The sequence below is a fragment of the Lepidochelys kempii genome, chromosome 6, assembly GCF_965140285.1.
Source record: "Lepidochelys kempii isolate rLepKem1 chromosome 6, rLepKem1.hap1, whole genome shotgun sequence".
In the NCBI taxonomy this organism is placed as follows: domain Eukaryota; kingdom Metazoa; phylum Chordata; order Testudines; family Cheloniidae; genus Lepidochelys; species Lepidochelys kempii.
This window is the reverse complement of record NC_136385.1, coordinates 96286716-96308920: the sequence shown is the minus strand read 5'-3', so window position 1 is coordinate 96308920 and position 22205 is coordinate 96286716. Positions and strand designations below refer to the sequence as shown.

Below are 22205 nucleotides of genomic sequence, written 5' to 3'. Positions count from 1 at the left end.
TACGTTAGTAGCCCCCCATCACCTCCTCCCCCCCCCCCTGCTACCAGCACTTCCCACTAGCTGGCAGCCCCACTGATCAGCTGTTTCCTGGCACGCGGGGGGGGGGGAGGGCGGAATGAGGGCAAAGCAGACTCAAGGGAGAGGTCAGGAAGGGGTGGAGTGGGGGCAGGGCCTGTGGCAGAGCCAGGGGTTGAGCAGTGAGCACCCCCCAGCACACTGGAAAGTTTGTGCCTTTCGCTCCAACCCCAGAGTCAGTGCCTATACAAGGAACCGCATGTAGCTCCAGAACCACAGGTTGGCCACCCCGTCTCAGATGTAACTCATAGGAACTTACTTTCTTTTACCCTTGATATTGGCATTATTCCAGGATTTGAACAATTCACTTTAAGCCTTGAGTTTTTTTCTTTTCTATTAGTCAGATAACATATTCAGAGAGGCTGGTTAACTTTAACTCGGAGAGCTGGGAGTAGAGTCCTAATTTTTTAAATACTGTTTCACATCTTGTTTTTCTAAGACTAAAATAAGATCACTTATTAGAAGAATCATATACACTGTCTACTTAAGCCTTATTTTCTAAGAGAAAGATCAAGGCACAAACAGTAGTTGCCAAACTCCAATTTTGACTTTAAAAATCTCCCTCATTTGCTTTTTTAAATAATTTAGAGAATGATCAGATTTTTGGTTTAAAAAAAAAAAAAAAAGGAGCGAAGCTACCAGGGTCTTTTTATTAGTGTTATGCTCCGCTACCCAACAGCTGGCCAGCAGAGGGAGCACAGATGAGCAAAACTTATTCCCAGAGCTTTTCTGGCAAACCTGGAAATAAAGCAGAATCGAGTTGACTTGTGATGCACATAGAATGAAGGGAGCCCATCAAAGCAGGCAAATAGAAATCAGAAAGATTTCACTTCTATGATAGCTAATATATGCACATTATACTATTAGTCGTCTTCCTTTTAACATCACGGAAACTTGCTTATGAGTAAATGTTGGTTCACCATAGAAGCTATGGTGATTGTGTACATTTGTCCTACTTCACCTCAACAGATGCTTATTCTTTAATCCTCAGCTAGTGTGCCATGATGCAAAGCATTGGCAGTAATGCTGGCTGTTAAAAACAGGTTTCTTGTCTTTCAGAGTGCGGCTGCCACTGCAGCTACCTTGGCTTTGCCTGCTGGTGTTACTCCTGTTCAGCAGATACTTACAAATTCAGGTAATTACCTTAACATTAAATGGATTATAGACAAGCTATTTGATTTGCAAATGATTGTAATTTTTTACATTTCATGTGAAACATTTAAAAATCAGGAAGGAGTTTTGTAGTAAAGGGAATTTACCATACAGTTCTTGAGCTATATGTATTACAGTGCTACTTTACCACCATAAAACTTTAAAAGATTTTATTTAATACATTTTGAAAGGTATTGTTTTTCAGCTGTTTACTATTTGAAAATATATACATTATATTAAGAGACGGCTTTAAAGACTGCTATGTTTAATGGAAGTTTGCCTGAAATGGGAAGGTTGAGGTTTATAACGGTGTAGAAATCTGATTCAGAGCAGAGGTGAAACTTTCAGATCTTAATACAAGGAAAAAATTCCTCTCTTAGTTTTACAGGAAAACAAGTGTATACCATAGGATCAATCACAAATCATTTATGTCGTTGCCAGCAATCTTTCTCCACCTATGAAGTGCTGCCCTATAGTTAAGACTACGTTTTAGTCACAGGTATTTTTATTAAAAGTCGTGGACAGGTCACGGACAGTAAACAAAAATTCATTGGCCATGACCTGTCCATGACTTTTACTATATACCCCTAACTAAAACTTGGGGGGAGGGAGGGGGGGCACAGTCTGGAAGCACTGTGGGTGCTTCAGCGGGTGGCCTGAGACCCCACTGGTGCTGGGAGGGGGCGAGCAGCGGTGCATGGCCCGGGACCCCCGCTGGTGCTTGGGGGGAGGGTTGGCAGGGCTGTCGGGCTCCCTACCCAGCTCTGCATGTCCCTGCAGCTCCTAGGGGGAAGGGCAGCCAGCGGCTCTCCGCTCACTGTTTCCACCACAAGCGCCGGCTCCACAGCCAATGGGAGCTGCGGGGGTGGGACCTGCAGAGGTGGACAGCGCATGGAGTCCCCTGGCCCCTCTGCCTCGGAGCTACAGGGACATGGTGGTGGGAGCTAGGGAGTCCCCCACTGTGAGGTAAGTGCCACCCCGCACCCCTGCCCCTAGCTCATTCCCACACACCCAAACTGTTCAGGCAGCCCCATAGCCAGCACCGGAGTCTGTGGCCTCAGTGAGAGATACACAGTCGTACCTATAGTGTTTTCTCAAATGGATGTGGAAGGAGAAAGGGCACGGATTCCTAGGGAGATTGTGTTCCCAAGGTTGGGTTCTTTGCAGATGTAGATCCTGACCACTGAGTTTATGCTTTAGATGGAGTCAGGGAGCTAAACCTATTCTTAGCAGGAGATGATGGAGGTGAGGGTCATCTGGATATCACTTCAGTTCCTCCTTTGTCTTTCTGATAAGAAAGTGGAAGAGTTGAAGCTGGGGTATGTCTTGTCTGCAACTTTATATCTATTGCACAGAGCTGGTGACCATCTTTACACGCTTCTCTGCTGTAATGAGATGAAACATGGAACTATTGCATGTGCTCTGTGAATTAGGGATAAGGTGGTAGGACTGTGCCATGGGTAATGAAAGAGAGACTATAGAGATGGGGATAAAGAGAAACTGTATCACGGAAAGGAGGGATGGAGAAAGAGAATTACACAACAGTCAGACTGAAAAGAAAAAAAGACATAATACATGGAAAGAAAAGTAGTTTAGATATTATGGAGATCAGGGACATGCAAGAACCTAAATAACTGAAAGTGGCATTAGAGACAGGGAAAAGGAAGATGAAAGTGAACAGACATAATAAACTGTTACTTAAAGTAGTTGATGCTGACATTTTATAAAGAAAAATAAATGAAGTTAGTGGATCTTTCTTGCCTCTGGAACTTAGCCCTCTTTTCTGAGTACTAATCTGTCCTTGCTAGGCTTTTATCTACGGAGCATAAGGATATTTCTGAAAAACAGTTTAAATATTTTTTGCTTCAGAGTTTGTTCTCCACTTGCAAAGTTCATCGGTTTTGGCATCATGATAGTCTGGTTGCCTGTACTTAGATTGCAGTATTGATCCTATCTATAAATCCCCTGTGCTGTGGATTTATTCCAAAGGGCAGGCACAGTTAGTTTGCATTTTCCTCAGTCACCTTTAAAAATGTGAGCGGGTAACTATAATAAAAGCCAAATATAGAGTTTAAGTATATACCGAGTTTGAATTGCTCCCCCTCTGAGCATTTGCCCCTCTGACTCCTGGCACATGAAACCCCATTCCTAGCAGCCCATTCCAAAACAGTCAAGGACCAAGGGCTCAAGCTCTTCTTTACCCATTAGTGCCCTTGTCTAAAGCTGTCTCCTTACTCCAAATGTTAGGAGTAAATTTAAGAATGTAAGCTTAGAATATTCACATCACAACGCTGTCTAACAGCCCTGATGAGGTCTGCAAGGGACAACTCGAAAGCAACCAGGAAGTAAAAAATGGCTGGGAAAATTGGTTTTTTTGTTCGAAAACAAATCCAGTAGTTTTATCATGTAAAAAGACCAATCTAAATTGTGAAAACGTGTTTTCTGTCCGAAACAGCTTTTAGTGCTCACAGTCATGGTGCTTTTGTGGGGGAGATGCAGAGGAGAAGAATCTTTGAAATTGTTTTCTTTTGGAGTAAAGGCCTAGTATAAAAAGCCACTCATAACTGCCTTCTTATACCTTTTGTTTGTCCCAGTAACGGTTCAGCAAATTTTATCTCCCGTGTATCTGTTTTTCTGTCAAGCATAGTAAAGGTGGTGAAACTGGGAAACTGTAGAATAGCAAGAGAGACAACTATATTTTACAGTATTGTTTGCCATATATGCAAAAAACGGTATTCTACACAGTGCGACTGATCATCTTTTAAGGTAAAAATATTATTCCCTCACCACCACCACCCCCCAAAAAAAGTGGAATGGATTTTATCAAATTTCTAAAATCCTATAGAAGGAGTTGTTCTTCTACTGGCCTCATCTTGGCCTTGTCAGAGGACAGAAATTAAAGAATTAGCTATCCTTTAGAGCAGTCAGTGAAATTAGTAAACTCAGTGGAAAAAATGCTTGGACTTTTCACATGTTTTGTTAAAAAGAAAAACATAGTTTCCCAACACTGAAATGTACTCAATGCTGGAATACAGAGTCCGTTTAACAGCGGATCGAAGCCTACACAATAGGATAGAAAGTGTAGTTTCTTTGTGTATATCTATATTATTGGCTTCTGTCCTTTTAAACAGGGAACTTGCAAAAACATGAAATACACTCTTCATATGTAGGGAATGAATATTCAGAAGATTGCTGTGCTGCTTTATAGTGAGTTAATCTTTGGCCTCATGTGAGACCTTGTATCACCTGTTAGCAACCTGCCTGTTGACTCTTTTCTAAACTACTCTTGCATTATGCCCCTTGTAAACATATGGTTGGGTTTTAAAGACTTGTTGTTTTGAAGCTGTAGATGTGTGCCATGTTTAAAGTATTAAAAATAATAAAAATTCTCAACCTGTTATTGGTGGAAGTGTAAGATGAACTTTCTACCTTAATTATGCTCAGTCTTTTTCCAGGTGACCAACTTTGAAAGAGATGATAATTTTAGGTGTGGATTTTTACATTTTAAGTGGTTCTGTTTTCATTGCAGGCCAGATCCTGCAGGTAGTTAGAACTGCAAATGGAGCTCAGTATATCATTCAGCAACAGCAGCCAGTGGTTCTACAGCAACAGGTTATACCACAGATGCAGCCTGGTGGTGTACAAGCTCCTGTTATACAGCAGGTAAAGAGGGACATTTTGAATAAGTGGGCTCATACTTAAAACTAACCTGGTAGGAAGGTTTTCCAGTAGTTTGCATATTTAAGTACAAGGGTATGTGTTCTTTTGTTTGAATTGCATGCCAGTAATGGCTCTGAAAAATTGACAGTTGCATAAAGAAATGGGGATTTTAAAAACTTATTTGATGCCTTAGAAATTCCATATCTTTGGCTTCTGTGCAGGATCTTCCTACCTGATCTGCATCCAGTGTTACCAATTTTTTTTAAAGTTATCACAATATTAAAAGTGAAATTATAAAAATCGTTGTTTACTTTTCTGTGTTTGATAACTATGTTTGTGACTGTGTTCCTTGAAGTAGTATAAAGAAGTGACAGGTTTCAAATGTTTTTGGTAAGTAATTGCTCTGTTAGTATTGTGTATGCACGATTGCTAATATAAAATCCTTTTTTCAGGTTTTGGCTCCTATCCCTGGAGGGATCTCCCAGCAGACAGGAGTGATTATTCAGCCGCAGCAAATCCTATTTACAGGGAACAAAACACAGGTCATACCCACAACAGTGGCAGCTCCTACACCGGCACAAGCACAGATTACTGCTGCCAGTCAGCAGCAACCACAGCAACAGGCACAACCGCAAGCACCACTTGTACTCCAAGTTGATGGAGCTGGAGACACATCATCTGAAGAAGAAGAAGATGAGGAAGAAGATTATGATGATGATGAAGAGGAAGACAAAGAAAAAGATGGAGGTGAAGATGGCCAGGTTGAAGAGGTAAAATTTGATAAAATGTTTCTAAAAGATTAGAAAATATTGAGACTTTAATGTTGAACTTCCATTTTCATTTGATAGATTTTTGCGTGTCTGTGACCTTGGGCAGGTATACACTACCGCTTATGTTGATATAACTTACGTCACTTGGGGGTGTGAAAAAGCCACACACACACACACCGAGGGACGCAAGTTACAGCAACCTAAGTGCAGTCTATACTGAAGTTATGTTGCCTCTCACGGAGGTGGAATAATTATGCAGATGGGAGAGTTCTCTCCTGTCGGCATAGAGCGTTTTCACAGATGTGCCTCAGCAGTGCAGCTGCACCAAAGTAGCACTTCTATGTATTTAAATTAAACTATTGCAAACGGTTTCATAAACCTCTTCAGGAAAGAAGAGATTATAAAAGAAATAGTAGGGCCCAGAATCAAGTCGCAAGTGGCATCCAGTCTTAATATGAAGAGGCCAAAAGATGGAGATTCAGTCATTTCTCTTGTTCCACTGGTTAATCACCATTGCTATTAAAAAGTTTTGCATAACTTCTAATTTGAATTTTGTTTGGCTTTAACGTTCAGTTGTTAGTTCTTTTTATGCCTTTGTCTGCTAGATAAGAGCTCTTCAATACCTTTATTTTCTCTCTATGAAGGTACTTAGGCTCTGTAATCAAGACACCTTTCACTCTTCTTTTTGATAAACTAAACCGATTGAGCTCATGTGGCAGGAGATTTAAAGGTATTTTCTCTTGAGCTCAAATCATTTTTATCATTCTTTTCTGTGCCCCAATCCACTTTTTCAACATCCTTTTAAAAAGCATTCCAGTATCAGTCTCGTTGCTGTTATATACAGAGGTAAAATCCCCTCCCCCACTTCTGCTTTCCTCTCTTTATACCTCCAAGGATTGCATTAGCCCTTTTTGCCACAGCTTTGTACTGGGTGCTTGTGCTCAGTTGCTTGTCCACTGTTACCCCTAAATTCTTTTCAGAGTCATTGCTTCCCAGGATAGAGTCCCTCATCTGCAGGTACAGCCTATATTCTTTATTCCTAAATGCATAACTTTGCACCTGTCTTTCATAAAACACATTTTCTTTGAATGGACTCAGCTTACCAAATGATCCAGATTGTGCTGTGTGATTACCCAGTCTGCCAATCTTTGTCTGCAATGTCTTTGTCTTTACCACTCTGCCAGTCTTTGTCTGCAGTGTTTAACAGCAGTAACTTTATATTTCCTTCTAAATCACTAATGAAAATGTCAAATAGCACTGGGCTGCTGAACCCCACTACCCCCACTCAGTGATGATTTCCCATTGACAGCTATTTTTTGAGATCTCTTACTTGCCTGGTTGTTTATCCATTTAATGTGTGCTCTATTAATATTGTACAGTGTTAACTTTTAAATCAGAATGTCATACAGTGCTAAGTCAAATGCCTTTCAAAAGTTTTGTAGTACATCTACAGTTACCTATATCAACCATCAGGGTGGATTTGATTTAAATCACTAGCCAGGAATACTCAATTTAATCATGGTTTTCTACATAAAAGTGCATTCCTGTTGGTTGTTATAACCTTAATACATATTCTTCACAATTCAGAGGTAGATGTAGGTTTCATATTTAGAAGGTACACACTATATGTTTTGAAACAGTGATTTATATTGAAAACTTTTCAGATTAGTTTTACAGCTATATGAGAAAATGATTGTTTGATTATTTCATTTACCAAAGGTAATTGAAGCAGATAGTTCACCTCCCAATGACTTATAAATATCTCCAATTCAATAGGTTAATCATTAATATTTGGAGCATTTTCTTGCCATGCTGTATTAGGAGGAGATCACCAGACGGACATTTAAATTGTTTTATTTAACTAAAACAACAATGTTATGTAGTCTGGATTTTTTTCTTCAACAGAAAACATATAATATTTTAACAGAAGAAGCATATGTCCCTCACTTCCCACATTTATCTCCAGACTTTTTCTCCTTGTCCAGATCTATTCTGCCCCAAACAATCTTCTATTCATTGAACTTTTTGAAACTTTGCACTTTTAAAGAGAGGTAAGGAATTGACTCTGTGTACACAAATTTGCAGAGGGAAAATAGAGTTGAGGTCTGTTGTTTCTCACTTCTATATATTTATTTATTTTAAAAAAATTTTGCTGTTAACAAGCATGTTACCTCTGGAGATGCAAATCTACAGTTTGAGAACTGCAAAACTAAACATATCTGATGGTATCTTCGAGACTGAGCACTGAGTCTCATTGGGTAGATACAAAGATTAACCTAAGTAATCTATACAAAAGCCTGTGAAACCCCGTAAGATTGGGTCCCTAATCCATGAACTATTGGAACTCATTTACAAAACTTTTCTTAAACATTACATGAATATATTGTCTCACACTATAGAAGTAGAATTTATAATCCCTCTTCCATGATGAAATATCTTTATAATGTATCCTAATTAAAACCATCTTTAGACAGGATTTTTCCCTTCGTTTTTATTAAAAAAAAAATCGAATTTAAAGATTTTTTTTTAATCATTTATTTTTATCTACCCTGTCAACCATACGCCTAATCTCACCAAAGAATGAAATCAGCTTTGTTTGACAAGAACTGTTTTCCATAAATCCTTGTTGACTGGCATGAATTATGTTCCTGTCTTTTAATTCTTTATCAATTGACTCCTGTATCAGTGTTTCCATTCCCAGGATTCATGTCAGGCTCCCTGGAGTATAGTTACCTGGGTTATCCTGATTGCCTTTTTTTAATATTGGCAAAATATTAGCATTGTTCCAGTCTTCTGGAATTTCACTTATATTACAAGATTTATTAAATATAACCATCAGCAGGCCAGAGATCTTATCAGCAACATGTTGCTCTAGCCTCCTCTTTTCACTGTTATCAACCTGCTTTATAAGGAACTACTTCCAGTTCTGTGCATCAGGTAGGTCACTTTAATACACCCACCATCTGTGAGGGTGGAGGAGGTAGGGCATCCTCTGGTACAAAGAAGCGTGTTTTCCTTCTTGGATTGAAAATAATAGTATACCAGCTAATCAAGAGCTAATATCATGGTTGATGGGGATTTAAACTTGCCTTGCCCCAGTGCCTCTTATAATTAACCCATATAATGAGAAAGCAATGGCGAGGGACTGCATGAGACTTTTTTAGGAAAAGGATGTTTCATGTTTTCTGTAGTGATCTATCAACTAGTGATTTAAAACATATGCTGTTTACATACGATTATAAAAACCCATTGAAACGTCGCTGGAGTGTTCTCAGTATAGGCAAATGCCAAAGTCATTTTGGAAAATGGGACTTGGGCACAGTAACATTTGGAGCTGCCCTGGGATAATTTATGAATACGGGATAATGTACTGGTTATTGGGGTATTTACTGTATGACTGCATTGGTTTAGCTGAACAGGAATCTGTCTGATTAACACAGGCAGGAAGAAAAAGAATGGTTCAACATAAGCCACCCCTCAGCAACCACTACAGTTGTTAAGGGACCATGTCAGAAACATTGGTTCTGCGGACTCTTGTATAATCTCCTGCTGAGTCTAGAGGGCTGGTTTTAACCAGAAGGGCTTAAAGCCCAGAAACACAGAGGAACAAAAGAACTATAGCAGAGGGGTTGTTGTCGGGGAGCCAGACTGAGACACAGGTATCTGCTGGGGTATCTGGAGATGCTAGGCCTGCCTAGGTTACCATCAGGGAATGGGTAGCTTTTGGGCAAGATAAACATGCAGGTAGGCTATTTCTTTCTTAAAAGCTTTGTTCCAGTTGGTAAAATAAACAATACTTTTGGTTTAAGAAGGCTTTCTGCTCATTATATTCACCACTGGTCACTTGACTCCTAAAGGGAAAAAATACAGGTGCCCAAACTCAATCAGACCAATTAGGTAAGAACAGTTCGTATGTAGGATACGGTAGCCCAGGCATAGTCTGGGAGTGGGAGAATTGCAAACTGTCAATCAAAGATGGGTAAAGGCACCCTGACAAGTGAGGTGGTGCACTCTAGAGAGACTAGAAGAGGGGGACAGATGTCAAGCTAGCCCTGTAATTGTGACAGGCACATCAAGTTTTTACCTCAAAGCCTCGTTCTCCCCACACTGAAACCCTCATTCATGTTATAACCAGAGTTTATTTTCATGCAAAAGATCAAAATATCTATAATCTTAATAGATGGGAGTCAGTTTATCATAAACTATTTTCAAATGTTTCTTTTAGGAGCCCCTTAATAGTGAAGATGATGTGAGTGATGAGGAAGGACAAGAGCTGTTTGATACAGAGAATGTTGTCGTATGTCAGTATGATAAGGTAAAATCTCTAAAAACAGAATTTTTCTGAATGTCACGTTTATTTGTTCCTGTTTCTCTGCTTCCCATCAAATCATGAATTTAAGCTGTATTTGTGTGTGTGTATACATGGGGCTATATAAATGTCTTAATATTTAGTGTGATCTGATATTGTATAATGTTTTTGTATTCTATTTTAACATGTGAAATTAACTATGTTTTCTATTATTTCCAACTTGTGTGTCTACTTGCGTCTCAAAACTCTGTTATAAGCAAGGCTCAGTTAAAATTAGTGGTTGAACTTCTTTTTCTTCCAGACTATCTTACCAGTGTGCTTGAAAAAGGATCACTTCTTCGGGTTGGCCAGTGTCAAGGTTCCTTCCCCACGCTGAAGTCTAGGGTACAGATGTGGGGACCTGCATGAAAACCTTCTAAGCTTACTTTTACCAGCTTAGGTTAAAACTTCCCCAAAGTACAAACTATTTTACCTTTTTCCCTTGGACTTTCGCTGCCACCACCAAACGTCTAACCGGTATTATTATTAAGAAAGAGTCCATTTGGAAACATCTTTCCCCCAAAAAATTCCTGCCAAATCTTACACCCCCTTTCCTGGGGAAGGTTTGATAAAAATCCTCACCAATTTGCATAGGTGACCACAGACCCAAACCCTTGGATCTTAAGAACAATGAAAAAGCAATCAGGTTCTTAGAAGAAGAATTTTAATAGAAGAAAAAATAAAAAGAATCACCTCTGTAAAATCAGGATGGGAAATACCTTACAGGGTAATTAGATTCAAAACATAGAGAATCCCTCTAGGCAAAACCTTAAGTTACAAAAAGACACAAAAACAGGAATATCCATTCCATTCTGCACAGCTTATTTTCTCAGCCATTTAAACAAACAGAATCTAACACACATCTAGCTAGATTACTTACTAAGTTCTAAGACCATTCCTGTTCTGTCCCCGGCAAAAGCATCACAGAGAGAGAGAGAGAGAGAGAGAGAGAGTTTTGTTTCTCCCTCTCCCCAGCTTTTGAAAGTATCTTGTCTCCTCATTGGTCATTTTGGTCAGGTGCCAGCGAGGTTATCCTAGCTTCTTAACCCTTTACAAGTGAAAGGGTTTTTCCTCTGGCCAGGAGGAATTTAAAGGTGTTTACCCTTCCCTTTATATTTATGAGAGCAAGTCTGGGTATCAGTTGATGCCAGGTATGGAGGGTTTTGTATGATGTGGACAGTTGTCTACTGAGACAAGAGACTAAACAGCCGTCCGAAGAGAACAGTCTTTGGCTGCTATAACCCTGGATTGGAAATCACAACACACAGCCTTTCTTTTCTATATTCAGCTAGCAATCCCCTGGGTAACTAGGTTCCTGTATAGTGGCTAGCTTTTTTTAAGAGCCTTGGACTGGAAATATGAGATTGGACAAATAAAAAGAAAAAAATCAAAAGATGTAGAATCAGAAAACCCCAAACTCAGTGCAGGCTAGCAGTGGTGAGATGTTCAGGTGGATTTCCCTCCTTTGTTGTTTGGCTGAAGACTGGATTCATAGGACCACAGTGTATTGATTACATGAAAAAGGCCCTTTTTACAGTGCAAAGAACTGAAACTTGAATGAAAAAAAAATTTAGACTTTCCAAAAAACAGGAAAAACGCCTGAAGTTGTAATGTTCATTTACATCCAAACCCTAGACCCTGCTCTAAGTGCAGATTCAATATGAGGGTAGATAGGCTGGTTGAATTTTGTTCCTATATTTTCTGGTGTTTTGAAGTAGGTTTGTGCTTAATCTTCTCAGCAGTGTGGGTCTACTAGATATGTTCCAGTTTTGGTACTGCGCCGTTTAACAATTTCACAGGTGAACTACTGGTTTGGATAGCTTTATTAGATTCTTCAGAGGATGGGGCACACTTAATTAGACTAGAATGCAAATTCTCATAACTTGGCCAAGCAGGTTTCCACAAATTTACCTGCTGACATTTCAGTCTGGTGCATTTCACTTCAGCTGTCATCTTTAATGATTTTTGGCTAATCTTGTGTTAACATACTAACAGAATCCACCAGAAAGTCTGCCAAGTAAAATAAGCTCCTCTACCTGGCAAGTAGTAAACACTGGACTCTTTGAAAACGTGGAAACTTCACTTTCCTTTTGTGGAGGATAGTGACAAGCTAAGCTATTTGCGTGAGAGAGAAACTCTGGGGGTCTTGTATATTCACTACTCAGAGCTTGACACGCTTTCTCTTACATTACTTTTGTCAAAGAAAAAAATCCTTTGGGCAGCTGTGAATCTGGAAAATTGTGTGTTCAGGTGTTCTCTCATTTACTGTGTTGATGGGTAAAGTATTTTGAATGAATGATGAAAAGCCTATTTATCCCTAAAATTACTATGTATGTATGTTGAGCTAGTTGGGCAATTAATGTAATTTTTACCTTTTAAGATACATGTGGCTAAGCCCACTTGCATGGTACAGTTTGGCAAGTGACTGTACACTTAAATATCTGGGATGAAAATAGGCCTGCAGTAGAACATATCATTTTAATCAAATTTTTACAAGATACCAGATATCCTTTGTGTGGGCATATTTAATTAATCAAGTCAAAGTATACAAGAAATAAATGTATAGTTCGTGTAGCTTGCAGCCAGAATTGAATGATCAGTTCTTTTAGTTGTACTGTTCTTACTGTATTCTGGGAACGGCCGGGTGTTCAATTTTTTGTGATTCAGTTGATAATTAAATTCACCTAGTGACTCGTTTTGAAAACCTTTTTTTTACTGGTGTCCATAGTTACTAGTTTCTCTTGGAGAGTCCAGTTCATTCTATTTTTATTTTAGACTACTTTTGCCTTAGTTGTCTTTTTGTTGTTGTTACTGTTTACTAAGGGGAAGACTTTTTTCTAAGGCACAAAGGCCAGTCAGGCACCCAGCTCCCACTTGTCTTTGAAAATCTCCCCTTATTTGTATCCTATTAGCACCTGGAAGCCTCTGTAAAGAATCAGGTCAAGGCATGCTATACATCAGGGGTTCCCCTCCTTTTTCTTTGAGGCCCCTGACATGCTATAAAAACTCCACGGCCCACCTGTGTCACAACATCTGGTTTTCTGCATATAAAAGCCAGGGCTGGCGTTAAGGGATAGCAAGCAGGGGGCACCGCAAAGCTAAGTTTTGCAGGCTTCTCCTTCAGTCCCAGGTGGCAAGGCTCCGGGCTTCAGCCCCATGCTGTGATGCTTTGACTTTCTGCCCCAGACCCTAGAGAGTCTAATGCTGGTCCTGTTTGGCAGACTCCCTGAAACTGGCAGACCCTCCCTAGGGGGCCCTGGACCCTTGGTTGAAAACCATTGCTATACATGATGAAAAGAAGGCCCCGGACAGAGAGCTTACAATTGACATAACTTTAAAAAAACCCAAAAACCTAAAATAAAAGCAAACTAATCAGGCACTCCCAATACAGTAGAACCTCAGAGTTACAAACAGCAGAGTTATGAACTGACCAGTCAACTGCACATTTCATTTGGAACTGGAAGTACATAATCAAGCAGCAGCACAGACAAAAAAAGCAAATACAGTACAGTACTATTTTAAAGATAAACTACTAAAAAATAAAGGGAAAACAGCATTTTTCTTCATAGTAAAATATCAAAGCTGTATTAAGTCAATGTTCAGTTGTAAACTTCTAAAAGAACAACCATAATGTTTTATTCAGAGTTAGGAGCATTTCAGAGTTAAGAACAACCTCCATTCCTGAGATGTTAATAACTCTGAGGTTCTACTGTAAAACTCTTCTTAGGACAGAACAAAACTATCCACCACCACAAACAGCAGCTCCTATCGAGGCCCTTCCTCTTCAAAAGCCTGAGTAAATAGATAAGTCTAGCAGTGTGTCATGGAGGTCAGTTAACTCTGACCACTCAGACCAAGGAGAGCAGCAGCCTCCAAAGCTGAGGGCCCTTCAGAGAGAACACTAGTCTGGTGGCTCCCTCTCTTTTACATCCGGAGAAATCCAGCTCCGGTGTTTCTGACCTTAGCTGCAGCGCTGCGGCAGGGAGAAGCAAGTTCCAACCTTGTATTAGGCCTATTTCACTTTCCTCCTCTTTTTCTGCCAGAGATCTGCAAGCAAGGTGGGTTGTACGCAGAAGCGGGGTTAAACAAATGATGGTAAAGGGTCAGAGCTGTATTGCTGCCTCATTCACCTCTTTCATCCAGGGCTGGTCAGACAAATTGTCTCCTACCTCTTCAATATAGTGAGTAAAAGCTGGAATTGTGCTGCTTCCACATGGATTTCTACATTCCCAGTTCCAACAGGAAAAGGGTATTAATTCATGTTAGAGATGGATAAAGATTAAATTACCTTCCTCTCTCTACATAAAATGTGTTATGTGCCTTGGATTTCACAATTACTATGGATACAGGGTTTATTTATGGCTCCTGTGGGAACTTGCCCTTGGCTAGAAAATGAGCCACAAATGTTGCCAGATGTGCAATAACACTTTTTTTAGGTCAGATCCTGGGTTTAGATCTCCATGCATACATAATGATCAGTTATGTGACCAATCATTATCTGGATTTTCTTTTCCTAACTTGTCAGTTTAGTCCTGAATTTGCTACTTGTTTCTGATACAGAGTACTATTTCAGTATGTATATTTTGTTTTTTAGATCCATAGAAGTAAAAACAAGTGGAAGTTTCACCTCAAAGATGGCATAATGAATCTCAATGGAAGAGATTATGTATTTTCCAAAGCCATTGGAGATGCAGAATGGTGAAGTTTTTAAGACAAAACAAAAAACTAGAAAAAAAGAAAAATCAGAAAGGTTGAGACTTGGACATAAACTTCAACCAAAACTTACGTCTGCACATCAGAAAAGAACAGTACCAACAAAACTACCGCAACAAAGGTAGAGCGTGGCAACATAGACACTACTTCAAATGGGCAAGCCATGGGACTGTAGCAGCTAGCATTGTCTGGGATACCTTAATTATCAATTCTATATACAGGTACCTGCAGCTGGTAATTAGCATGTAAGGCTTTGTCTCCCTGTTCCTCCCCTTGGGTTAAGGTTTTAAAATTTCTTCCACTGAACTGAAGGAACTCTCCCCTTTTGATATACTCGTAGTCTGACAATGCTTATGTGTGTACAAATCTTTGTTTTGAACACTTCCTTTTGGTAGTGAGGGTGGTCAGAATATTGTTTGAACGGTGTGCAGGCTTTGTACAGAAGAGTAAGAATTAAGGTGATACATTTTAATTATCTTGTATAACAAAAATATTTTTAATTCTGCTATAGTCATGTATAATTTTAACTACAGTTAATTTTCTCAATTCTTCTCCCATAAACAAATTTTCATTCCTAGCAGTTACAAAATGTAAAATGATTACTTGTATTTTCGAGCCATTTCAATTTGACATGAATGACTCTTTTCAAAAGTGCTGAGCACCTGTAGCTCCTTCTGAAAACTCAAACCACTTACTTTATTTTTAAAAACATTCTTGGCATTTGAAGTGGTTCAGCCTCACGGAGCTCAGAGGACTCTGTGGTAGCTTTCCTTCACTTCTTTAAAAGATCAGTGTCTTGGAGACCTTGCAAATGAAAACTCCAGGTATTTTGATCTCTTAGTGTATGCATTCCTCCAACCACTTACTACATTTACAGCCCAGGCATCCATGAATACTGTTGGACAAATACTACAGGAATGGCTAAACTGGATAAGGGAAAGTATATATATATATACTTTAGTATATATATAGCCATTTATACCTTACCTGAAGTTCTGCTAATCAGGAAATAGAGCTTAATGGTAAAATACCCTGTAATTTTAAAGTATATTCTTATTGACAAGTTAAGATGTATTGCAGGGAACCTGTTTAAAATCTCCAAGTGACATGCAATTTTGGTGGTTTTTGTTTTTGTTCCTTTTAAAAGAAAGCATCAATGAGGAAATAGTTAATTTTGTTAGAGTAATGTAAGCAAAAAATTAAAATAGTGTGTGTCTTGGTAATGCAAAAATTAGGTCATCACATATGCTAAACCCTAACATAATTTCACTTGTCTGAAAATGACATGTCATGAATAGCAAAAAGCTTTTGCTGGTAAGGGCAAACACACCGTTTCTTCATGTGATGGTTCTGCTTGCAATCAGGCTTTCAGGAATGGAGTTCCTGCTGCAGCAGAGAAGAGGGAATTGGAATTCTAGATCAGACATTTCCAACGAAGGAGTGAGCATGCTTTATGTGGTTCCCCATTACAACTTAATGTTCTTACTAGCTACCTGAAAAGCAATGAAAAGAAGGCAGAGGAAGTCAAATGTAACTCAAATTAGGGAGAACTGCAGAAGCAGAAACTTTACCCACTACTTCTTGGCTTTTGTTCTTGCAAAATGAAACTTTTAAAATAGTTTTTAATGAAATCACAAGTGTATTTAATCAGCACTGTATATTAACTGCCTTCTGTCTCCCTTACCTGTCTTTCGTTACTGATCTCCAAATGCATTCATAGTCTCAGTAGTTTACAGGAAATGCACAGCACATTGCAAGGAAGAAATCTGAGCAGTTACATATGTTTTTGCACCTGTGGTGTCACTAAATAGAACGAAATTGTCCTTAATTCACATGTAGAGCCATATGTTTATTAGTAAACCACCTGATCTGCATACATTGTAAATGTCATTAAAGTTCAGTTTCTGGTGTTACTAACTCATAGGTAATTAATGCTCTACTCATTTAGGATGCAAATTTGGCTCTGGACTTCAAGGTATCTCATGCTGAGTGGCGTTTTCTTTTTCTCTGTACAAAGCAGAAATTTTGTGGGTTTTTTTTTTAATGTGCCACTATACTTTTAAAGCATATGTGATTACAATGAAATCAATTACTTATCAACTAATTATTACCCTTGCTTATCTTGTGTATCTTTGAGTAATGTTGATGGCTATCACGAGTAGATTCATAGCCTTTCAAATTACTTAAATATGGACTTAGAACAAATCCCATATAGTGCACAAATCAACCAATGAAACCCCTTTAGCTACAGATTCCTGTTTATACTACTGGAACCCAGATTACTGTACAAGATATTTAGTCTCTTCTTACATATAGGGTTCTTCACCCACATGTTTAGAGCAGACATTGCATAGCCTTTTTATTTATTTTAAGGGATACCACAGCTTTAAAGATGACTTAAATTTAGTTTCTCGAAGGACGTTTAGAAACCATCTGTACATGCACAGTGTCTTGCAAATTAATTATGGTATGCTTGGCAGATGAGGGTTTTGGTCTTTTAATACAAGTACCTGTGAAATCTTCTGAAAGCCAGTCAAATATAAACATACCAAACTGTGCTCTTATTGCTATGTCAAGTGTTCCTTTTTTAAATCAGAAAGCATGTTTTAATTTCATTTTATTGTAGCAGCTTGCTGTAAGAATGTAGTTTGCTTAATTTTATTATTGTACTTGAATTTTAATCATGGTTTTAATGTTGTAATTGAACAGACCATTTCATTAGATTCCATTCCTTTCAGAGGGCAAGGGATTCCCATGTTCATAGTTTTTAAATTATTAATTTTTTTTCTTGAAAGTAGAAAATAGATTTTTCATTTAAATAGTTCAGTATTATGAAGGCAATTAACGGTTTCAAGAGGGCTTATGTTTAGATTTGCACAGATAACAGAGCACCTTTTTTGACTTTAAGATGGAAAAAATAGGGACGATAACTTCATGGTTAAAATATTAACCTTCAGGGCTAATGGAAATTTACAGAGCAACTGGACAAAGTTGGGAGTCTTGTGCCTTCTCAATTTGCAGATATTCCTGCTTTGTCAGCATGATGATACTCGAGGTCTATTGGATTCCTGAGACAGTAGGTGTCCTGCAGTGCTTCAGTCATAAATAAACATTTTAGCTCTAATTATATTGGCTTTTTAGTGTGTGCAATCATTTAATAAAAACATCAAAGTTGAAAAGGAATAAAAATATGTTGTCTGCTAAGGAGATAATAGAGACTTAGTCACATAAGGAACTTTATATTGGACTATTTAAATAAAATTTATAACTTTATTCTCTCCTCCCCCAATGTTAGTGGCAAAATGTCTGAGGTTTCATCCACCTTTTTCCTGCATTGTAATTACAAGCTGCTTTTTGACCCGAGTATTTTCCTAGCAACAGATCATGACAAGTATAAAGATTGTGGTCGCAGGTTTATTCTCTAAGGGATTAGATTTGGTTCTAAAGCACAGTTGCTGGAAAAGAGCGAATAACATACTAAATGTGATCTAACAGTTTTGTATCAGTGTGGTTTTTTGTTTTTTTCTATTTTTAATGCAGTGTAAGTAAACTTTGCTGGGTTTCAGTTTTGTTTTGTGAAAGTAACTGTATCATCCATTAATACCCAAAAGCAATTATGTCACCATAAAACGCTACCAGGATAAAATTTTGTTATTCCAATGCAGGAGAAAAATGAGACCCTTTTCACTAGAGTTCACTTTGAAGTTTGTCTTCCATTTGAAAAAGTTCCTTTTTTGTTGTTTTGCAGGATGCAATAAAATGTTTAAGAATTAGACCTGTGGCTTTAGGGTACTGCACACTGTGGATTTTTATTGGGTCGCCTTATACAGCTTTGCAATTTTTTATAAAGATTTAATTCAAAGTTGTTTCAGATTTTGAGTTTAGTGGTTACAAAAGACGGGGGAAACTTGTATGTTGTTACATTTGTGTCTTTAGTCTTGATTTCCTATTGTTCTGAGTGTCTGGGGCATATGTACAAGCCAGGCCTTTTTTTCATGCAAATCAAGCTACTGTTGCCTACTCTTTTTCGTGGTTCACTTTTTTAAAATTTAGTTTGGATTGGATACTGAGGACAAAAAGGAACTTTTTTAAACAGGAAGAACTATTTTGGATTAGCTACATGTGTAGCCATCCAAAGTTCACTTGTTCCAGCGTGCATAGGGTACTAATAAAAATATGGGGAAGGGGAACGTCCTTTTCTGCTGTTCTGAGCTACTATTGTCAACTGCTGTTGTACATATACTGTTATGTGTAAGGGGGTAAATATATTTATTATGTTTGTAAAATTCATTCTGTACAATTGCAGATCAAGGTTGCTCTTCTGTGATATACAGGATATTATGTTTCAAAGGCCATGCTTGGAATACAATTAGAGAACTTAGTATTTTGATGTACTAAGACCTATTTTAAGTTTAATATTTTGCCTTTGCAAAAACTTTAATTAAAGATGTTATTTAAAAAATAAGCTTGCCATTTTATTTACTATTTTCTGATGCATTAAATAGTTACACATACACAATTGTTTTAACGTGGACAAGATTCTTTAAGTATTTTCATAATATAGTGAATTCAAAGCAAGAAAAACACAGGTGTTTCCCTTTTAATCACTGAGGTGAACTTGCTGCATAGTCTCTTCCATTTAACATGGCTCACAATGTTATGAGAAGTCAGCTTTTCATTTTGAGGTTGGAGGTTCAGATTTAACAGTCTTCTTTTGCTGGTTACCTAAGCAAGACTTACACCACGACCTTTAGCGAAGGAAAAAAGCAAATAAAATAGCCCAGTACACCTAGATACTTAGTCTGAAGAACTGGAAATGCAAGATGAGCTTTGGATGCAAAAGTTTTTTCTGAACATAAGCATCTAGCTTTGGCAAATGCATTTCACTAGTGAAGTCAGTATTTCCAACCTGACCAGATGACATATCTTTAGTCCTTGGTGAAATGTAAGTCTCTTAAGGCTAATTGTTATCTTGTATCAGCATCATTAAGTTTATTTTTAGATGATAGGACTCCACTCCAAAAGCAGTATTACTAGGGCTGTCAAGTGATTAAAAAAATTAATTGTATGATTAATTGCACTGTTAAACAATAATGGAATAATAACATTTAAATATTTTGGATGTTTTGTACATTTTCAAATATATTGATTTCAATTACAACACAGAATACAGAGTGTACAGTGCTCACTTTATTTTTGATTACAAATATTTTGCACTGTAAAAACAGAAATAGTATTTTTCAATTCACCTAATGCAAGTACTGTAGTGCAGTCTCTTTATTATGAAAGTTGAACTTACAAATGTAGAATTATATAAAAAACCTGACTGCATTCAAAAATAAAACAATGTAAAAGTGTAGAGCCTACAAGTCCACTCAGTCCTATTTCTTGTTCAGCCAATCGCTCAGACAAACAAGTTTGTTTACATTTGAAGGAGATAGTGCTGCCTGCTTCTTGTTCACAATGTCACCTGAAAGTGAGAACAGATATTTGCATGGCACTGTTGCAGCCAGCATCGCAAGATATTTACATGCCAGATGCGCTAAAGATTCATATGTCCCTTCATGCTTCATCCACCATTCCAGAGGACATGCGTCCAGGCTGATGACAGGTTCTGATCAATAACAATCCAAGGCAGTGCGGACCAATGCATTCATTTTCATAATCTGAGTCAGATGCCACCAGTAGAAGGTTGATTTTCTTTTTTGGTGGTTCGGGTTCTGTAGTTTCCACATCAGTGTGTTGCTCTTTTAATACATCTGAAAGAATTCTCCACATCTTGTCCCTCTCAGATTTTGGAAGGCACTTTAGAGCTTAAACCTTGGGTCGAGTGCTGTAGCTATCTTTACAAATCTCACAATTTGGACTTTCTTTGCATTTTGTCAAATCTGCAGTGAAAGTGTTCTTAAAATGAACAACGTGCCGAGTCATCATATGAGACTACTATAACATGAAACATATGGCAGAATGCAGGTAAAACAGAGCCAGAGACATACAATTCTCCCCCAAGGAGTTCAGTCACAAATTTTATTAACACATTTTTTTAACGAGCGTCGTCAGCATGGATGCATGTTCTCTGGAATGGCGGCTGAAGCATGAAGGGGCATATGAATGTTTAGCATATCTGGCAGGTAAATACATTGCAATGCCGGCTACAAAAGTGCCATGTGAACACCTGTTCCCACTTTCTGGTGACTTTTTAAATAAGTGGGCAGCATTATCTCCCGTAAATATAAACAAACTTGTTTGTCTTAGCGACTGGCTGAACAAGAAGTAGAATTGAGCGGACTTGTAGGCTCTAAAGTTTTACATTGTTTTGTTTTTGAGTGCAATTATGTAACAAAAAAATCTACATTTGTAAGTTGCATTTTCATGATAGAGATCACACTACAATACTTGTATGAGGTGAACTGAAAAATACCACTTTTGTTTATCATTTTTACAGTGCAGATATTTGTAATAAAAAAATATAAAGTGAGCACTGTACACTTTGTGTTGTACTCTGTGTTGTAATTGAAATAAATATATTTGAAAAAGTACAAAAACATCCAAGATATTTAATAAATTTCAATTGGTATTGTTTAACAGTGCAATTAAAATGGCAATTGTGATTTTTTTAATCATGATTAATTTTTTTTGAGTTAATCATGTGAGTTAAATGTGATTGACAGCCCTAAGTATTACATCTAGGAACAAAGAATGTACCCAATACCTAGAAAATGGGGGACTGTATCCTGGAAAGCAAGGACTTGGAAAAGGATTTATTGGTCACAGTGGACGAGCAACTGAAGATGAGCACCTAATGGAATGCTTTGGCAAAAAGAACTAATGATCCTTGGATGTATAAACAGGAACACAGTGTTGGTGAAGCCAAGAGAACATTACTATGTAGTGTATGTAGAAGTGTATGTTTCTGGCGTTCATGTTTTAAAAAAGTATGCTGAAAATTTGAGAGAGTGCAGAAAATAGTGACAAATTATTAAAAAGCTTGAACAAATACCTTTCCTTGTAAGGAAGGATAAGATTTTATAATGGTGAAAGTTTTTGTCTTCCCATTCTACCCCCCAGCCCCCAGAGTCTTCCTTCTCAGCTGCACTTTGGTGCACAGTCACAGGGAAAAGTAAAATACTGTGATGTTTGTTAAAATTCACACGTTTTGTTCTTCCAGGTGACTTTTTGCAAAATGCCTGTGCTGCCAACTCTCATCTTAGGCATTTATTCTCACTGTGCTGTTGCTGATTTGAAAGGCAGAAGGTTGAAGTAATGTAGGATAGAATATGCTTTGGGATTTCATGGGATAATACTTACCCATCTGGTTCAGCCCATCTCCAAGAGCAACTGGATACACTGTGGAGGTGGTAGAAAGATGATAGATAAAGGAACATTCTTTCCCTGAAGTCTTCCTGCTGGATGTTGCAAATTAGAAAGACACCTGTTGCTGAGCCTAATTATCTTTTCTGTCATTTATACTACTTGTTTTATAACAG

The 22205-nt window shown here is 38.1% G+C and overlaps 1 protein-coding gene across 1 annotated transcript in view; it reads left to right on the top strand.

The window, feature by feature from the left end:
- Positions 1-19198, top strand: part of GTF2A1 (general transcription factor IIA subunit 1) — a 35440-nt gene extending 16242 nt beyond the window's left edge. Inside the window, exons 5-9 of the mRNA XM_073349348.2 lie at positions 1135-1210; positions 4757-4890; positions 5340-5657; positions 9883-9972; positions 14600-19198. Coding sequence (XP_073205449.1) covers positions 1135-1210; positions 4757-4890; positions 5340-5657; positions 9883-9972; positions 14600-14707 — 726 coding nt within the window. The 3' untranslated portion in view covers positions 14708-19198. The remainder of the gene's footprint in view (positions 1-1134; positions 1211-4756; positions 4891-5339; positions 5658-9882; positions 9973-14599) is intronic.
- The last annotated feature ends 3007 nt before the right edge of the window (positions 19199-22205 follow it).